The 19,620-nt window shown below is 47.1% G+C and overlaps 1 protein-coding gene across 1 annotated transcript in view; it reads left to right on the top strand.

Moving 5' to 3' along the window:
- The window catches only part of LOC147156113 (RNA-binding Raly-like protein), a 70,245-nt gene that overhangs the window by 6,320 nt on the left and 44,305 nt on the right, over positions 1–19,620 (top strand). The window contains exon 2 of the mRNA XM_086065917.1: positions 476–601. Coding sequence (XP_085922043.1) covers positions 590–601 — 12 coding nt within the window. The 5' untranslated portion in view covers positions 476–589. The remainder of the gene's footprint in view (positions 1–475; positions 602–19,620) is intronic.

Below are 19,620 nucleotides of genomic sequence, written 5' to 3'. Positions count from 1 at the left end.
AGGGGAACCCAAACAAAACAAAGTGACGTCGCCAGCTTCCATCCCACGCTTGTGTCTGACACGCGTTTGGGCATGTGGACCGCAGGCCGGCTGGCTCGGGTCCCAGTGAATTCCCAAGCGGGCACCGCGAGGCCTTTTGCCAGCTTCCTTGCAAACGTTGACGCTGATGCGCTGAGAGGCGAGACGCCGCATGGTGTCAAGTAACACCGGGGCCAAAGTGGCGGCGCTCGCTCGACATCCGCCGCGCTGGCACGAGTGTGTGATCACGCGCTGATGTTTTGGGGGCGGCGGGGAAGGAAAAACGCAATTCCTGAAAGGCTGCCAGAAACTCTGCGGATTTGGACAAGAACGTCCTCCGGATGCGCAAACTCAAATCTTTCCGATGAATAATTGATGCCGCTCGCTCCTTTCATGCTCCACGTGAGTCCTTTACTACTTTTTCACGCATATTTTTTTTTGTTTGTTACTCCCCTAGCTGAAGGCGTGCTAGAAACGTGAATCTCCAAGGACGAACGAAGACGAAGAAGATGAAGATGAAGACGATGGCGTGATCCTCCTGGGCCCTTCAGATCATCTGCATGAGCATGTAATGCAACAAAAGGTGAAGTGCATGATGGGAGGGCCGAGGGAATATGCGAGTCGTCACGCACGCATCCATCCGAAATATCATTACTGCAAAAGCACAATTGGTTGTCCAATATTGAGAAAAACGCCTCTGGGGTCATTATTATTATTGTTATTATTGGACCACCGGGACACGCCTTTTTTTTTTGTTGACACAACACACTCAATCATATCCTCTTTTATTTTGTATCCATTGCTAGAGATGATTGCACTTTGAATTCAAAGTCAAGTCGATGGCAGATACAGACAACAATAAGTGTCAACATCAAGTGTGTACTTGTCAACATCAAGTGTGTACTTGTCACTTCAATCCAAATCAGCCCGTTTCATTGGATTTGATTTTTATTTCCTTCTGCTTTCATGACATTTGATTAGTTGTTATTTTTGAATTTTTAAATGCTTCCATTTTAAATCTGACCAGTGTCCCAAAGACGCATTTATACGTTTTTATGTTTTTTTTTATTTTTTATGCTAGAGCATACAGAAGGCTTTGATGCAGCCTCTGAACTGAAGAGAATGCTTGAGGCAATGGTAGTTATTACAAAAACGGCCAGCAAGTGGCAGAAGAGTATAAGAGATCAGCCATGTTGCAACAAGCTCTTTTCCCCAGTGTTTTCAACAGATTTGTGAATAATGATGAAACTCAGCTATATTCTAATGCTAATTGCTGCAAAACAAAAACAGATACAAATATTTAAAACAATTCCTGACGAAAGAAGAGACTCGTCTTTCATTTGGTGGGTTCCATGTTTTTATAGCAATCGAACACAATATTCTGTGGGACTTGCAAAATCAGTTTAAATCCAGTAAAACAGCCGGGAGCGAAGGGGGTTGCTTCAGTCATTGTATTAGTTTTCACTTTTGAAACATATGGAGTGTTTGTTGAGTGTAAGATAATATATTTAAAAAAGTGGATTCATGCTGACAACATTTTTGTGTGTTTGTAAAAGTATCAAATTTCGCATCAGGTTTTGTTCAAGGTTGCAAACGTTCACCAGATGTTTTTAATTTTTTTGTCTCAAGCACATTTTGAACATGTTCAAGGAAAAAAAGCGTTGAAACTGTCGGCCAATGTTTGCGACCTTGAACGAATACGGACCAATCCTGACATCCGCTACCTTTGAAAACGCCACATTCATCCCATCAGTGGCGAATATTGCGTCATCGGGTCAAGTCAAGTCTGATTGCCAAACGACTGTTTGGCCTTTTTACGGACATCCGGCAACACATTTCAAATGAGCTCATTTTATGAGTTTCCTTACTGGAGTTGGTTTATCAACCCGAGCGTTTGTTTGTTTTGAAAGCATTTTCCTTTTCATTTGGTTTCAGTTAGCAAAAAGTTAGTATTTATTCTTATTGTCTTGTTTTTCATTAAGTAATAGTGGCAAAGTGCAGTCCAATGAGCTCTTTGCACAAATCCACTACTTTGTTACCTTTTGTTTCCCGGACAAACTGACGAATCCAGCAAAAGAAAACGACATGATGTGCGGTCAACATCCGCTGACGCGAGCAGCAAATTGGGCAAGCCTGATTTGATTTCCTTTTTTGGATTGACACATAACCGACACGTTGTTTGTTAGATTGTGCCGGCGTACGTAATCAAGTGGAGTTTAGTTTGAAAATGCAATCTTGTCAAGCGCCATCCATATTTGATGGTAGACCTTCTTTTTTTTTTTAAATCCCCAGAATAGTCGACACCCCCGTGGCATGCGTGCGTGCCGTTTGCAAGGTCGCCTTGAACCGACTGACAGATGAAGCGACCTTGGCATGCACACATGCGCACGCGCCTACCTGGGGACACGCACGCACGCACACACACGCGCACACACACACACACACATGCTCATTTTGCCGTCTTGCTACTTTGTGCCGGCTTTTTCAAAACATTCATAAGATAAACCTCAATCGTTTTGTTTCTATTATTGATCGTGTTTTCGGCTTCTGTTCCGCGCGACGGACGACACGTTTGCGAACAAATACGGTCAAACTTTGGATGTTGTTCCACAAGCAAGTCCAGTCGATGTCATCGTCACGCACACACATTTCCGTTCTTGATGGCGGTGCTGTTGGTAACCGTGGAAACCTGGCCACCGTCGACTGGCGTCACGGCTCATTAGCGTCAACTTGCTGTCTTTTTTTTCATCCTGGCCGCCGAGACGACGACTCCCACGTCGAGCTTCTTGTGCTTGTTCGCTTCAACGTGACGTCAAGTTTCCCTCGCCAAGTAGCACGTTTGTTTTCAAGCAGCCTTGCTTTCAAAACGCACCACTCAAATGTGGTGATAACCATTCTGCCAAATCAGGCCACAAATTGTTTGATTAAAAATCAAATATCCCCCCCCCCCCTTTTCTTCTTCTTCTTGTCACCTCAAACACACACACGTCGCTTTACATCCTCCACAGAGGCCGTCACACTTTGGAGACGCTGCCAAACAAAATCCTAATTAAGTGCATTGGTGTGCGCTTCTCCAAAATGTTCCAACAGGAGGCGCTGTGATCTCGCGCTGGCGCCGCGCCGGCCGTCAACAAAAAGAAAGATGACATGTGGCGGCTTCCTCTTCTAAATTTGGGGCCATTTGATTCGGTACACCAGCAGCGTTCTCAATACGGCGCTAACAAAGCAGGACGCACTCCACTTTGAAACCCTAACCATAGTTTGAACCCTAACCAACCCTAACAATGTTTTTAGAGGCTAATATCAAACCATAGCTCAGGCTTCAAACCCTCATTTGCAATTGTAACCTTGTCGTCAGAGCCGAACCCGAGCTTTGACTTGCAAACACAATTTGAAAGCCTAAACCTCGTTTGAAACCGTCCCTGCAGTTTGAAACCGTCCCTGCAGTTTGAAACCGTCCCTGCAGTTTGAAGCCCTCACCTTTTTGTTTTACAACCCTCATTTGAAACCCGAAACCAGAGTTCACCGATTTTGGTCCTCAAGGTCCGGAGTCCTGCAGATTTGAGATGTTTCCGCCGACCAACACACCTGATACTAAAGATCAGGATCGTTATCAGGCATGTTGATTAGCTGATTATACAAATCAGGTGTGCTCGTGGGCGGAAATATCTCCAACTTGCAAGACTCCGGACCCCGAGGACCAGAATTGGTGAACCCTGCCCTAAACCCTATCCCCAAGCCTTACCTGAATCCCTAACCTCCCTCTCATCTCAATGTTAAATGGTGTCCCGAAAGTGCAATAGAGTGAAAGTGAGGCTCCTTCCGTCCGTCCGTCCGTCCGTCCGCCCACTGATGGAGAGACGCTTATTTTAGGTCTTTTCGGACTGGCGCTGGACAAGCGGGGTCACGTTTACCTTCGCTGTCCGCCGATGTTTGCCGAGGACGGCGTCAAGGAGATTTATGTCCCCCGTCCTGAAAGCGCCGGCGTGGCCTCGCCGTTTATCGGCAGGTGCTCCACAACGCCGCGCAAAGCGCACTCCATCGATCTTGGGCTGGTAATGAGCAAGCGGACAGTAATTTAAGGCCATAATTCTGACAGGCGTATTGATCGAGGTGGACCCGGGGGGGGGGGGGGGGGGGGGCGTGGGGCGGCGCTGGCCCGGGGGGCCACAAATCACGGCGCAAGTGTTAAAGCAACGTCCTCTGCTGGGATAAATCAGAGAGCCGCTCGTTTGTCTCTGTCCTCCGTGTTGCCGCTCAGCACTTTTTGGCGCCGCCGTTTGATGGCCTGAGTCAAAGCCACTTCCTTCCCTCGCTTGCACTTTTTTCTCTTCTTTTTTTTGCAGCCGTGGCCTGGCACGGCTCACCAAAATTCCAAATATTCAACATTCAGAAGGAACGTAAAATTCACCCTCGCAGTTGAACTTGATGTGACCTTCTGTAAAGTTTTGAATGGCACAAATGGCAACAGGTGTTCGTTCCATGAAAAAGATTTTCCAAACACTTTCTGTGACTCTTCCAGTCTCTCATTCATTGGCTGCCAGTAGTTTTCCATATATTGAAAGCTTTTTGTTTGATCTTTCCAGTTTGTGCTTTTGACAATATAAGGACCAAAACAAACTTCTTTCACCTGAAAAACATTTTTTTTTTTAATATTCAGCATTCGAAAACTGGTTGTTTTCACCAAAAACAACCGTTTCTCAAACTTGACCTTGCTGGTCTTTGCTAACCTGGCAATATCCAGATTAATATTTGTGATTCACTCACGAGAGTGATTTGCTCGGGAAAGGCGGGACAATACTTTGAGCTGATTGGACGATGCGGTATCTTGCGCGTTTGTTCTGACCAATCACGGCCACGGATGAAAATGCCTTTGTTCATATCAAAGGGGAAAAATACACACAAACATCTTTACCAGCATAATAAAGACAAGCATATCACACAGTAAGCCACCGTCGTAGTCATTCTTTGCAGAGGATAAGGAATAGTTTTCTTGTATTATTTTTCTGACAGTAGGAGTGGCAATAAACCGCTTCGAGCCTCTTAAAATGCCAACAGCTTTAAATTCAGTCAATGTGACATATGTTGAAGTCATTGTTTTCTTTGTCTCTTTGTTTTATAATTCTAATCCATAGTTGACATTGTTGCAAGAGGCAAAGGCTGCTGGCTTGAACTGATGTGTGTGTGTGTGTGTATAAATGTGAACTGATGCCTTCCCTCCAAGTAATCCAACTGTCGTTTGTCCACCGCCGCCGGCTAAAGGCCGCAATCAGCTCCCATTACCACGTGTAATTAATGTGCCGCATTGTTTGCCGTGGCGTAAACGTGTCATTTAGTGCGCTGCGCCACTTTTACGCCACATTACCGCCGGCCAGCATCAAATCTCCTCTTTCTTTTATTCCCTCCTGCAGGAGTTTTGCCTCTTTACCTGCAGCAAAACTCATTTTGCTGGAAAATTGGCTTGAGCGTTGGCACTGCCCCCCCCCTCCACCCCCCCTCCTTCCCCCCCCTCTGTTCCCCCTCAGCTCTTCCAACCTCTCCGCTTGTCGCCGTAATTTAGATGCTATTGTTGTGACTTGAGCGCTAATCCAATTAGCTGTAGGAAGCTAATGGAGTTATCTGTCACGTTGGCACGTCACCTGCGCAGAGGCCAATCAGTCGAGAGGCTGGCCGCCACCGACGGCGCGGCTTTGGGGGATTTACGGCAGCCGGCATGTCAATTGTTCACCGTAGAAAATAAACACTGAAGAGCTATCATAGCGTACAGGCCAGTCCAAGGTTGGAGTTGCGCGCCTTCATCCGAGTGCCTCAACACACTACTGGAAGAGATGCAGCGTAAATAATTCATTTGCTCCCAAGAACGTATAAAAAGGTTCTATTTTAAATATTGCCGTGGTTCCAAAAAAGTATTTTTTTGTCTGCCAGAGCATACAGAAGGCTTTGATGCATCCTCTGAACTGAAGAGAATGCTTAAAGCAATGGTAGATATGACAAAAAAACGGCCAGCAGGTGGCAGCAGAGTATACGAGATCGACCGGAGCCATTTTGTAACTAGCTCTTTTCTTCACTGTTTGAAACAGATTTGTGAATAGTGTTGAAACTTAGCTATATTCTAATGCTAATAATTGCTGCACAACGGAAACAGATAGAAATATACTTTTTTCCTAATGAAAGAAGAGACTCTAATCTTTCCATGTTTTTAGAACACAATATTCTGTGGGCCTTGCTAAATCTGTCATAATCCAGTAAAAGAGCCAGGAGCGAAGAGTGTTGCTTCAGTCAAAATGGCTGCCAGTGAATGAGTTAAGAGCAAGGCCGAGATCGTTTCCCGTTTCTTAAGGAATACTTTCAAAAAGGTTTCCCACTCGGACACGCCCCCTGCCAAGTTAAGTCAAAATCAGACCCTAACACCATTCATCCGTCTTCTGAACCGCTCATTCCTCACAAGGGTCGCTGGGGTGCTGGAGCCTATCCCAGCTGGCTTCGGGCAGGAGGCGGGGGTACGCCCTCAACTGGTGGCCAGCCAATCGCGGGGCCCACAGAGACCCAACAACCATCCACGCTCACGATCACGCCTCGGACCAATTCAGAGCGCTCAATGAACCTGCCCCGCATGTCTTTGGAATGTGGGAGGAGACCGGCGCACCCGGAGAACAGGCTGAAGCCCGGACTCGCTCTCACGTGCCCCGAACACCAATTGACAGGAAATGAGGCGGCCATAACATACGATTGAACAGGAAGTCAAGCGTAGCAAGGAAGGAAACATAACAGCTGCTGCCATCTTGTCACGTATGCTCGCCGCGCGTTCATTATTTTGTCTTACTTGTGCCCTCAACCAATTCAATTATTCCCGCCCCCGTGCTTTTGATGCAAGGCACACGTCGGGCTGTTTACTCGGCCCCGCCGCCGTACCCGAGAGTGCTAATCAATGCCTCGCAGGCGGAACACTGGAAAATGTTTATGAGCTTTTGTACGCGGCTGAGCGAGGGAGGGAAGTCATGGATCCCCGGAGCGCCCTTAACTGTCGCGGGACGATATTGTTCTCCCGTTTTCATTGCCGGCTGCAGGCACTCCATTTCCACCAAATCACACAAGCAAGCCGTGATTTGTTTTTTTCACGTTCAATATACCTGGGCGCAAATTGACTGTCTCTTTCCTTGGCAAATGAAAGTTAAATGATGGATTTTTAATGTGCGGCCGGCGGTGCAACAGGAGCAATTTAAATGCAAATGGGACGCAAACGGTGCCCTGAGGTACGCCCACATTCGCGCTCAAATCAAACACGTCGATCATTTTCGTGCAGGTGAATCGAATGCACAACACGCAGGTGGAAAGTTACAATTATTATTACATGCCATTGTCTGTCTGTCTGTCTGTCGTATGTTTGATGGCTGTCAAGACTCATATTTCATATTAATGTTGTTCATTTCCCAATGGGGAGCCTAATAACGGATGATCTTATCTGAGCAGCTTGCAAAGCATAACAAGGCCATAATTGATGTGCAAGCCTTTACGCACTTCCAACATTGGAGCAGCGGAAAAGGATCATTAACGAGCGCTGAAGCCGAGCACAACGTGTGATGGTAAACAAGAAGAAGAAAAAGAAGGAAGGCGTCGGGGGGGAAGTCAACGCGCAAGCAAGATTTCACAGGCGACCGAACACTGGCAGTGAACTCGTCGCCTCCGCAGCGTGTTGCTGAATGTCGATGCGGATGTCCGCAGTTGTTCCCGGTGCGAATCATGCCCGATTCATGAAGTTCCTCAAACGACAAAGTCACGCGGGAATTGAAAACTAAAAGTTGTCCTTTCCATTGATGTTGGACAAGGCAGCAGAAATGGCAAGTTTCATGCCATATCTTGCCGTCGACCTGAATATCGCCACAATCTCCTCGTTATTATTTGACGCAAATGCCGCATGGTCGGGTTGGCTCGATGACGTTGCATGCTGATCATTCTCAATCCCAAATTTTGGGGCGCTGGACCCCGTCCTGTCGCTGCTTTGATTCATTTCATGACTTCACTCGATGACTTTAATTGGACTTCATTGCACCAAACACACCAACATGAGAACCATCGCCTTCCCGCAAATGTTTTTGGTGTGGATGATGCGCGTGGCTTTCCCATCAAGAATGTTGCGTTTCCGCAATGCCGCGCTGCTCATGGGCATTTTTTTCCTGCAACATCTCCTTAAAAGTGCTGGAAATGTGACTTGAAAAGCAGCAAACGCAACGCGGCTGCACAGCTTTATCGGCCATCTGGGTCCAAATGTCAGCCACGTTTTTCCCCCTTCGTTTCTTAAAAAAGAAAGAAAAGAAGCGTGTTATCAGATGGCTTCCTATCGCGGTGACGGCAACGTACGGAGCAGGCGACTCCGAGGTAATTGCCAGCACTTGGGGAGGAGAGAAAAAAAAAGATGTCAGCGTTGCGGTGTTGTGAAATCAGCCGCAAAATCTCACTGTTTATTAGAGAAACCGTTCGCCGGAATGGACTTGCACCTCCCTTTACAAGATGTGTATATATTTTTATGGGAGAGCATTCCGATGCCCTGTAATGCGGCAGATGGGATGAAAGGAACACGCCATAAATCATCTGCAAATGCATTACGGCAAAAACAAAACTCTAAAAAGCTGCCGAGTTGGAGAGGCTGGAGAGGATGATTTCAGGGGTGCAGTTCTCCCTCTAGCCACTTGAGGCACGGATTGCAAAACGTTTGCTACATGCCTGCAAAGATTGCCGTACATAATCACAAAATGTTAATGTCTGTTTTTTTTAACATTCCAATATTGTTCTTGTAACATTATTAAACGTTTTGGATTTTTTGTTGTCTTAACATTGTTTTTCTGAATATTAACATTTATCCTTTCAACAATTTCATTCTCTCAACATTATTCTAGTGACATTATGTTATTTCTCATATTCTTGTAACATGACCACTTTCATGATTTGGAAATCATTTCTTGTCTCCTTATAACATTAGAAAGTGTCATTTTCTGACTTGGACTTCTTTCATATGATGTCCTTATTATTCTTTTAACTTTTTTTTCTCATAACATTTTCCATTTGTACACAGACATTTGGTCTTTTCTTATAGCTTATAACTTTGCTCTTGAAGAATTGCAAATGTTTTTAATTTTTTCCAGGATGACAAGAATAATTTATTCTTGTCGCGTTATGATCTTGTTTCTCTTTTTTTTCATGTCATATTTCGACTTTTCACTTTTCATTATATGAAAAGGTTCTTTGTAAATGTTTTTTCTCCCTCTTCTTTGAGAGCTACAAGGCCCTTTTGGATCTTGTGCTCTTCATCCTCTACTTTTTTCCCTTCTTTAAGCGCATATTAACGTTGAAAAAGAAAGCATCTGTAATCAAGGCTGTCAGGAAGCGTGCAGCGTGCACGCGGCACGCGGCACGCTTGCGACATGTCCTCATTCTTTCATCTGCACTTTAAGACAATCTTATTTGCTCGAACCAGCAGCACTTGGGCACAAATAATAAGAATGACAAAATGGGAGCGGACTGGGATTTTGATGTCAGCTGCAGCAGCGCCGGCACTTGAGTGCAAATATTCATCTTTCCGCAACTCTCATTGCATTGACGCTCTTTGAAAAGTTGTCATTAAAAATCCTTGCATGTGCCACATTGGATTTCTCTCAGCGGGGAGTGAAAATTGCTGGAAAGCCAAGCACCCCCCCCCCCCCCCTCCAAAAAAAGAGGCGAAAAGATGAAAAGCGCCACCGTGTCGTCACGTCACATTTGGAAGCAGGTGAGGCGGTTGCCGTGGCGCCCGCAGCCGACGGTGACGCTTGTCACGCCACCCCGCGTTGGCCGCCGCCCTCATCCTTAATGTGTTCTTTTATTTATCTCTTTCTCACAATACTGTACAAACAAATGACGTTCACAGGTCAAATGGAAAATTCAATGACAAATGAACCACAAAAAAAACCCCATCATATAAAAGATGCAGACGGTTCATTTCCATGAGACGAGGTGTCAATATTTCCCCGTTAAAGCGCTGACGTTTTATGTGCCGGCAAATAGCACGAGCAGCATTTGTTGAACTGGATGGGCGCCGCGTTCATCCATGTGGCGTGCCCGCCTGCGTGAAACATGCTTGTTTACATGAACAGCCAGCCGTCAGGTCGCGCACATTAAGCGCGACGCTCGGCCAGCTTTTTTGCTCCGAGGCTGCCGGAGCGTCACCTGTGAAAAATAGCTTTTTGTCGGCGGCTCATTGAATAACAGCGGCTCGTCAAAAGACTCCCACTTTGTTTTCGTCATCATATAATGTGACCCCGAAGGACGCAAACGAGCGTCAAAGTCCGCCTGTGCAGCGCCTGGTTCGTTACGGAGTGCAAAAGGCGAGCGCTAACGATGCCGCATTGGCAACACGAAGAAGGAAGAGAGGAGGCCAAAGTACTCAAGGGGGGACTTTGTAGTACTAAAACTGCTAGCAAGATTACGCAACAGCAGCACTCGCTATGCTAAACTGGCATTAGCACCGATGTTAGCCACGTCTGCTACATTAGTAGCCTGACTTATTGGTAATTTTGGTAGCTAACAACAAAGTGCTGGGTCAAAAAAGGGGCCAAGTCGATCCTGGGTTATTTATAACCAATGCATTAGATTGAGGATTTGATTGTTTTCTCTAACTGTGGACATAAAGCTACCAACAAACGGCTTATAACTGGTTAGCATGAATTCACATTTGATCAGAAATTTGCCATCGCAGGTCACTGGCATAAAATGTTTGCCACTCTTTTTGCCTTTTGGGAATCTCTGCGCCATTATTGGCTTGCTTTGTGGCATCTGAATGTCATGCAACGACCATATGTCAATTGACAAACTCTATTTACGCAACTTTGCTGCCATCAAGTGACTTTTGGGTGACAGAGAACTCAAAACCTAATGCTGGCAATTTTAGTTTAACGTTTTTTTTTGACAAAACGGCTAAAAATAATAAGTATTCAATGTTCACAACAATCTCAATCAGTGAATCCAAAATGAAATCAAAACCTCAAACCCTGTTGTCTCTTATCTGCCAAGATTTCAAAATGTCAACATAAAGTAAAACGGCAGGAAAAAAGTGCTCAAGTAAACGACAGCTCTAAAAAAAAACAAAAAAAAAAGTATACGTGTCTGATTACTTCTTTGCAACTAAATGAAGAATTAAAGGCCTTTGTGTGTGCGCTCAGATGGAAGGTCGTCGCCGTTCTCAAGTCGTGATTAGCACGACTGCTGATTTTCATATTTTCTTTGTCTCCTCTTCAATTATTCAGCGCGACGCCGAGACGTAATGAGTTCCCGTCCGTTATTAATGGGCCACGCCAGCGCTTGTTTACCCGACGCGTGCATGCGAAGATGAAGTTCTTCACCTTTTCACTCACGCAGACTTCTTCAAAAAAAGAAAATAGCAGACTTCTTAAAAAAAGAGAGATAAAAGTTCAGTGGCCTCTTTCTTACGTGTGCTAAAAAACAGTTTGCGCCTCGTTTCAGTCTTGGTGAAACTTTCCTTTTTCGTTTTTTTTCCTTTATCAGCGGCTAACAAAATGTCCTTGTCGCCTCCGCATTTGTGCGCGCGCGTGTCGCTTGTTCCTTCTTCTTGCCGACTTCCTTTCAGGCGACTGAATGGCGGCGTGCCCAGTGGATGGCTTCCTATTTAAACGGGGACGTTTGTTAGTTGCACTAATTGTAACAAGAACCACGTGTTATTTCACCTTCATTTGTCTTCAGTTGCACGTTCAAGGTCCACGCTACACCCGGGCACGAATCGTAACTACTATTTGTGAAGGCTCAACCCCGGCCGGTGTTTAGCCGCGCAGCCGGCAATATGAGATAAGAGAAATGTTGCCTCGGTGATGTGGGACGGACCCCAACACACAACGGGAGCCAATTGCAGCGATCGGACGCGGCCGACCGGCGGCAGGCGGCAGGCGGCGCTGTTACTATTACGACTTGAGCCGCGTTGGGCTTGCGTGTATCAAATGTGGCACAATCGGCCTCCGGGTGTCTGGAAATGAGAACGCCGCTCTTGGAAGGCGTCAGGACGCTGTAGGGAAGCGCTGATGAAACGCGGAGCGACCGGCGCCGCATCTCATGTCCACTCGCTGAGGCCTCTTGGGAACAAAAACATTGACAGGGCTTTGACAAAGCCCAACAAATATGGTTTTCAGGTGTGTTCGTCCTGAAGGAGTCGATGGACGTCAGGCGGACCGGGCCTAACCCCCAAATATTGGCTGGCGAGCACTTTGTGGAATTCTTTCAAGATTCCGTCCCGCACGTCGGGTTCGCATACTAACAAGCCAGTTTCGTGCGAGGCGTGTCATCAACCCAGAACCAAAAAGGCACTGAGAGTTTTTCCAGGGGTGCTTCAAAGACAAAGACAAGTTTGTCTTTGAGATTTTGTCCAGTACCAAATTTGAGTTTTGATCACTGCATGTGAGCGGACAATGATAGCGAACTTCTTGAAACATAACGGAAGCCTGCCATTTTGTTTGGAGAGGCCATTTTTGTCACCTCAACGACAAGAATATCTTGGACAAATGTTCTAGCCATTTTGTCCATTCGTCCGTCCATCCATTTCCGGAACCGACACTAGACAAATAAGAGAAAAAGTTGAAAACATTTGCCATTTTGGCACCGGCCATGATCGAAACTCCAATAAGTCAATTCCAGGTCAGGTCAGGTGACAAAAAGGCTTGCAGCTTGAATAATTGTCGTTGTTCTTCATCAGCCAAGACGCACGCCCCCAAAAGACATCATCAATGTTTCATCTCAATCCACAATGTATGAGACAGGTTTTGATTGAGCAGCGTTATTCTTTTTGAAAAATGGCCCGCGGCCATGCGATTTGCTTTTAAATATTTCAAGCCTAAAACAACAACCATTCCGCCGCAGCCGCTTCCATTACGGAAGCCTCCCTGGGCAAGAAAGCCAATTAAGACGCAAGCTTGGCAAATCCATTTTCTCTCCGAGGGCTTCCTCAAGACGCCGGTTGGGGCGTCGCATCAAACGTCTTGTTGCTCGTTTCATATGCACGGCAGCAAAAAGCACCGATTGGCATTCCCGTTTACCACACGTTACATTTTGGACGGATCGGATATTGCCGCGCCGTTGCGGCGGGACGGCTCAGCTTCTTTCATTTGTGGATTCGTTGCCAGAAAGGACGTGACGGTCGCTCACTGATGTTGGACCCGCGCCTGTCCTCGCCCCCGTCCCCAAGCTTGTTAGTTTTCAAGGCTTCATTAAGACGGCCGAAGGTTTTGCTGAGCGTTCCCCGACGAAGGTTAGCCTCACACCGTCTGACCACGTCTGGCTCAAGGGCACTCTCACCGCCGCCCGCCTGAGCCCATTGCTCGGCTTTGAACTCGCAGCCTTGACGGGCAAAAGCGGCCCCCCGGGCTCCGACTGTCCCTAATGCGGACGCGGCTTTTGGCCGAATGCCTGGAGAAGTGATGACATCACACGCGATCAAGCGGCCGGCACCACCGCAGGGCAGAAAGCGCTCTCGCTTCCCTTTTGCTTCGACTTAGTCGACGTCATGTATGCCAGATCCGTCCGTCCGTCTCTTCCCACGGGACAAGCAGATGCAATGGAATGGAAATGGCAGGGAAATGGGAGTCCCCAAGGCGTGTGACACGTGACTTTTAGGGCCTGCCAATTCAACGTGGGACTTTTTCTGGGTGTGAACCAGACGGTGACTCGGCAAGCCAATGAGTGGTTCGCAGGTCTGAGGTCGAGAGTCCAAATCCGTCCCCATTTTTATCCCATGTCCTCATGTAGCCATTCCAAAATCATGACTTGAAGACTGTAAACGGTCTTGCTGCTATCAAATGCACTTTCAGCCATTCATTTATTGAGAGGCAAAAGAAACTAAACTGTCCCTTGTGTCGACCAATCAGCGCCCGCCAATCCCTCGTGTCTCTTATTGTCTCGTCAATTTGTTTGTATTTTGTGCTGCCTCGGAGGAAGGTTGGAAGTCGGATGGATCCCGCCGGGATTGTCCCACTTCGAATGCGGTGAATGTAAACAACAAAGATGGCGGATGCCTATAAATAGTTTGTTGTGGTTTACGCAGTCAGTACAAATCACGTTGGGTTATGGGAACTTGCTTATTTTGAATAACGGAATTCAAAAAGAGATAAATATGTTTATCATTTGTATCAATGATCTTTTGCCATTGAGGGTTTGTCACTCTGCGGCGGTCAGGAATGCGGAGTGACGTTCAGATGTCGCGGCGCTTCCGTCGCGTCATGATTACAACATCGGCTTCAGTCGTTGTTGCCTGTCAATTCGTTTTTGTTTGTTTTTGCAAAAATCCTCTTTTTGAGTACATCCTGCGCACCCACAGGCTCGCCTTTCCTCTACTTTTTGCCTCTGCACCAAACAGCATGAAAGATGGCAATTAAACAGCTGACGTTCATAATTTCAGCATTTGCAAACATCCGGAAGGTTTTCTTTCTTTCTTTCTTCGTTTATTGGACATATAAGCAAGTAGAAGAAAAGATTTTCAAGAAAAAAAAACTGCCAGTCATCAAAAGTCACGGTTACATGTTGAAAAGGAGCAGGAAGAAGTTGGAAACTCCGACAGCTTCTTCTTGAATGGATTCTTCACATTTTAAGACAAAATATGTTTGGAAAACTTCTTCTGATTTTGGGACTTTTTGTGATTGAACGGCAATCGCAATGATCCTGTTTGGTTGAAGGATTTTAGCACTAAAAAATAATGAACTCATCCCATTGGGAGCATAAAGTTGTTGTTGTTGTTGTTGTTGTTGTTGTTGTAGGTGTGAATTGGCGTTGTTTACTCTCACAAGTCCAGACGGTTGGCTAACGAGCACCTTCTTCAAACGAATTGGGTCGGCCAGTGCACAAAGATGTCATTTGAAAAGCAATTAAAACCCTGTGCTTTTTTTCCCGTCCTCGCACTGTGATTTATCAATGCGGTCGTCGGCGGTCACCTCGTCGGGCTTGTCTCGCCATCTCGATGGTCGTGCCCTTTAGGAAGCAGGAAGTGCTTCATTTCACGACAAACGGCAGAAGGATTTGCTCTTGCGAATATTGAGCAGCTTTGCCGGCGTTGCCGTTCCTCGCAAATTGCTCCGTTGCATCACAGCCATTAAAGTGCGACCACGCGGCCGCTGAAGCGCCGCCTTTGCGCTCACTGACTGATTAAAAAGCCCGGGACGACAACTTCCGCTTGGAGTTGGCTCTTTAAGGGAGCAGCGTCGCTCCTGCGGAAGAAAATAAAGATTTACAGCTCTTTCAATTAGACGCGAGCTTCCAATATGGCGGCTGGGGAGCGGCGCCATAAATCAAACGGAATTACAAAGCAGACGGCGTGCCAAGACGCAACGCGCAAATGCTTCATGCGCGTATACCATCCATTCCTCCGTGCTCTTTAATTCCCGCATCCATCAGCGCGCCACTTTATTGGTCACAATGAGCGGCGGCGTTTCGTCGGCGAACGCCGGCTAAATCGTTCATTTGCTCCAATTAAGGCGGCGGAAAGACAATTTGCGGCTGGCGCGCTTGCTCTTTGAAAACAGCTGCGTTATTAGTTGTTGATGAAGTTGTTTTGGGAACGTCTCTTCATTTGCATTTGAGAAGCCCGCCGCTATTGTCGGCGCGCAGGATGCATCCAGAGCCGGCAGATGGCTCGCTGTTCAGCGTTTATCCAAAGACGGCAACTCCCGGGTCTTTGCCGCCGCTCATTAGCAACGCTGTTCGGGAACTATGGCAGCACTTGGCAGCGAACTCGGAGGATTCTTATCAGGAATGCCGTCAACAAACACGCGCGACAAAAAGGCCGACGCCGCAGGCTTAATCCCGCCAAGCTCCGGCACAATCTTTTGTAAATAGCCCGTGTTGAAATTCTATTTCCGATTGTATCGCTCGCAAGCGCGCTGCTGCTGGCGAAATGATCGGAATCCTTCAAGAAGACGTCGCGGGCCTTGACAGACTGAAGGTTCTCTCGGGGTGACTCCATCGGGAAATTGCTTTCCTCCGCTCGCGTCTTCCCCGATTCGTTCGTGCAGCCGAGGCGCCGGCGCATATCGTTTGCTTTTGTTTTTGCTCGCTAAAGTGAGCAACGAGTCACGTAAGCAGCAGCGCGTCTGGAAGCCTCTGGGCAGGAACGGCGTTGAATCAATGAAAGGGTTTGCGTTGGCTCCCGCCCCCGAGGTGAACGAAGTAAGCCAGTGTTATTGAAAATAGTTTGAGAAGAATGAAAAGAGTTGTTCCTGAGGCAAACGCCTTGGTGAGGCTCCCCGGCGGCAACAAAACGTACTGCAACAAAACCTGCTGTGTCGTCCGCCCGAGGCCGAGTCGCGAGAAAATGGCTGCAATGCTGATTTCAGCTTTCTTCTCTTTGAGTTGGAAACGGTCAAATGTCAAACCCAAGCACTACTTCCTCGAGTTAAAGCCCCGCCTGTTTGTGGTCTTCCATTCACTAATTCACCCATTGGTGTGCGTTTGTTTTTTGTGGCCATTTTGACTGAAGCCACCCCTTTCGCTCCCGGCTGTTTTACTGGATATTGACTGATTTTGCAAGACCCACAGAATATTGTGTTCTATTGCTCTAAAAACATGGAAGCTACCAGAAGAATGTTGAGAGACTCTTCTTTCATCAAGAAAAAAGTACATTTCCATCTGTATCCATCCAAGTTTCATTATTCACAAATCTGTTTAAAACAGTGGGAGAAAGAGTTTGTTGCAAAATGGCCCTGGTTGATCTCTTATACTCTGCTGCCACCCGCTGGCCGTTTTTGTAACAACTACCATTGCTTTAAGCATTCTCTTCAGTTCAGAGAATGCATCCAGTCTTCTAGCATAAAAAACAATATTTAAAATAGAACGTATTTATATGTTTTGGGGAGCAAATGCGTTAATAAACAACCCTTGTAAGGTCAAAATTGTTGAGGAAACCATTAAGGAAATGCGTTTCCCATCGTTGTTTGACGGCACGTCTTCTCTGAGTAAAGTGAACCACCACATTTTCACCGTTCATGTTTTTTTGTATCCCTCTGGAACCTAACATCATCTATTTGCATCTCTCTCGCACATTTTTGCTCTTTTTCTGTAAGCCCGATCTTTTATCCTTTGATACTAAACTGCGGCTACCTTCAAATTGGCGAGGAATCCAGTTTTTCACGTCTTTTTTTTTGATGTTGAGGAATTCATTTCAGAAAAGCTTCGGTCTGCTTGCAAATGTGAACGCGACGTGTCGCGGAGCTCGGCGTGTCTTTGTTTGCAAAGCGCAAGTGCAGATTTAGCAGCCATTGCACTTGTCATCGTCATCATCACGGCGCAGGTGACAGACACGGCGGCACGACGACAAGTCAGTCAGCGTTACGGAAACGACAATACACAGCCGCCATTGTTTTGCCGTGCCTTCTTTATACCGGGCTTCCCGCTCATCCGTCACCGCTAGCGAATGCGAAGGAGCTCGCCGCCGCCGCCGCCGCCGCTCCCTCGGGACCCCCGCTGTGTAAGCCTTAAACGCCGCTGCTTAACCGGCCGGTTAAAGACGCTCGCCCGGCAAACAGGATAAGCCGAGGCGTGCAGGTGAGCTCGACGGCAAATGCTCGAGTGAGACAAATCATTGGGCCAAAAATGACTTCCCCTTTCCAACGGGATGCCGCCGCCATGCAGTGTGAAATTGATTTCTACCAAGTGAATCAGGAGCTCATCCGGCCTCGCAAAAACAAGGTGGCTCGTTTCCAGGATAAATCACCTGGGCGGAAATTTACGACCTCGCTCCAAGAAGCGCTTTAATGACGTCGGAGAGGCGAGCAGGCTTGATTGGACGCCCGCTCGCCTGATGAATCGCCGCCTTTCAAGTCTGCTTAAATCCACGTTGGGGTCATGCCTTCGTTCTTCTTCTTCTTCTCGGCGCAGCTCACAAAACGCCGTCTTCAACGGGCTTCTTCTTCGTCTGCATTTAATTGGCCGTAATATGATGGCGAGGTGAGCAGGCCGGTGGAGCATTTTGTACCTTTTTGTTCGGAGGGGGGGCAGCAAAACCTGCGACGCCGGAATGAAAGGAACCCGACTCGATTCAGGTGTCGTCCAGCCGCGGACTGACTCATTGATTGGTTTGGCGATTTGCACACACTTCACGTGTGCGCATCCGCTCTCGTCGGGACGTTGCGCTCTGTCACAAATTGACAATTTGATGCTGAACAAATGCAGACGGTCAACAAGTCCGTGTTGTAAGACGCGGACTGAGTCGCAGCCCTGCCGGCTGATACTTGCTCATGTTTTATTCAAGAGTATAAAGGTAGTGAGTGTATGACCACACACACACACACACACACACACACACACACACACACACACACACACACACACACGAGTCAGCTATCGCGTTTCTCAGCGCTGGTTTTATAACGCCTCCTCCTCATCCAAGCCTGGTCGGGTCCTGATAACGGAGAAGCCACCTGGGGGGGCCGGCGCGACACCACCGGGGCCATCATAACACCGACAAGGGGGGGGGGGGGGGGGGTTGTCGCCACTCGGTATCGAGACGCCGCACACCAGAATGGCGCTTCCAGCGGTCTGATAAGCGGACATACGAGATTGAGATGTTTCTGCATACATTTTGGCTGCTTTTGTGCTTACGCGGCGCGTGCGATTCTCTTGCTCAACATTGCGGACTCAAACTGAGGCAGACATTTTCTTCATGGGCATGCGCTCAAATAAAGCAAATATCTGCATGCATTTTGTTGTTGTCATGACTTGCCATAGTCTCATCTAATAGAAAAGTAGTGCTTTGCTGCCATCTTGTGGCATCTATAGGCAATTATTATTGCTGGGGGCGGCTGTCAATTGCTTCACAGCAGAGCTCGGTTCTTGTCTCCTGCAAATGACATTTTGTCTTTTTGTTGTGCAACTTTCAGACAAAGTTGTTTCTTTTTTTTTCCCTTCTTTTTTTTAAATACAATTACCTATCGTATCGTATCGTATCGTATTCTATTGCTGATGTCACGTCATGGTTCAAATCACCGTAAGTAAATCAAATTTTAAAGTTACTCCACTGGGCTTTATATATTTCTAAAAAGTCAGGTATGTTTTTTTCTTTTCTTTGTCTGACAAATTTGCAGCTGGAAAGAAAATCTGTCATTCGTAGCTCTTCTTGTTCTTCTTCTTTGTGTCTTCCAAAATGTTTTGGACACAGCGCCACCCCGTGAGTGTGGCGGAATAGTATAATTGCAGTGAAAAATGACATCCCGTGTCGTGGTCAAATAACAGCTTTCCAAAAATTAGGCTTCGGCATCAGGATAGCTTTTTTTTCCCCTCCGTCTTTCCAGATGTCCTTTTTTTGCTTTGAAATTGGTGGCAAGCCCTCCGAGTGCACAGCAAGGCGCCATCTTGGCTTGGAAATGGGAGCGCTGCACACATGACTGAATCTCATTGTTCATTTGGTGTTGCAGTCACGCCACCAGAGAGGCACCGGAGGCTCTCGCTGACCGGTGATGACTGGAGGGCACGCACGCACGCTCGCACGCACGCACGCACGCACGCACGCTCGCGCGCACGCACGCACGCTTCAATCATGCGACACGGCCGGGTGAGAATATCCCCAAAAATGGGACACTTGGCCCC

Source organism: Leptonotus elevatus, chromosome 21 (assembly GCF_054856555.1).
Source record: "Leptonotus elevatus isolate MCC_2025b chromosome 21, RoL_Lele_1.0, whole genome shotgun sequence".
NCBI classification, from domain to species: Eukaryota; Metazoa; Chordata; class Actinopteri; order Syngnathiformes; family Syngnathidae; genus Leptonotus; species Leptonotus elevatus.
The sequence above is the reverse complement of the archived record's forward strand: the minus strand, read 5'-3'. Positions and strand labels throughout refer to the sequence as shown.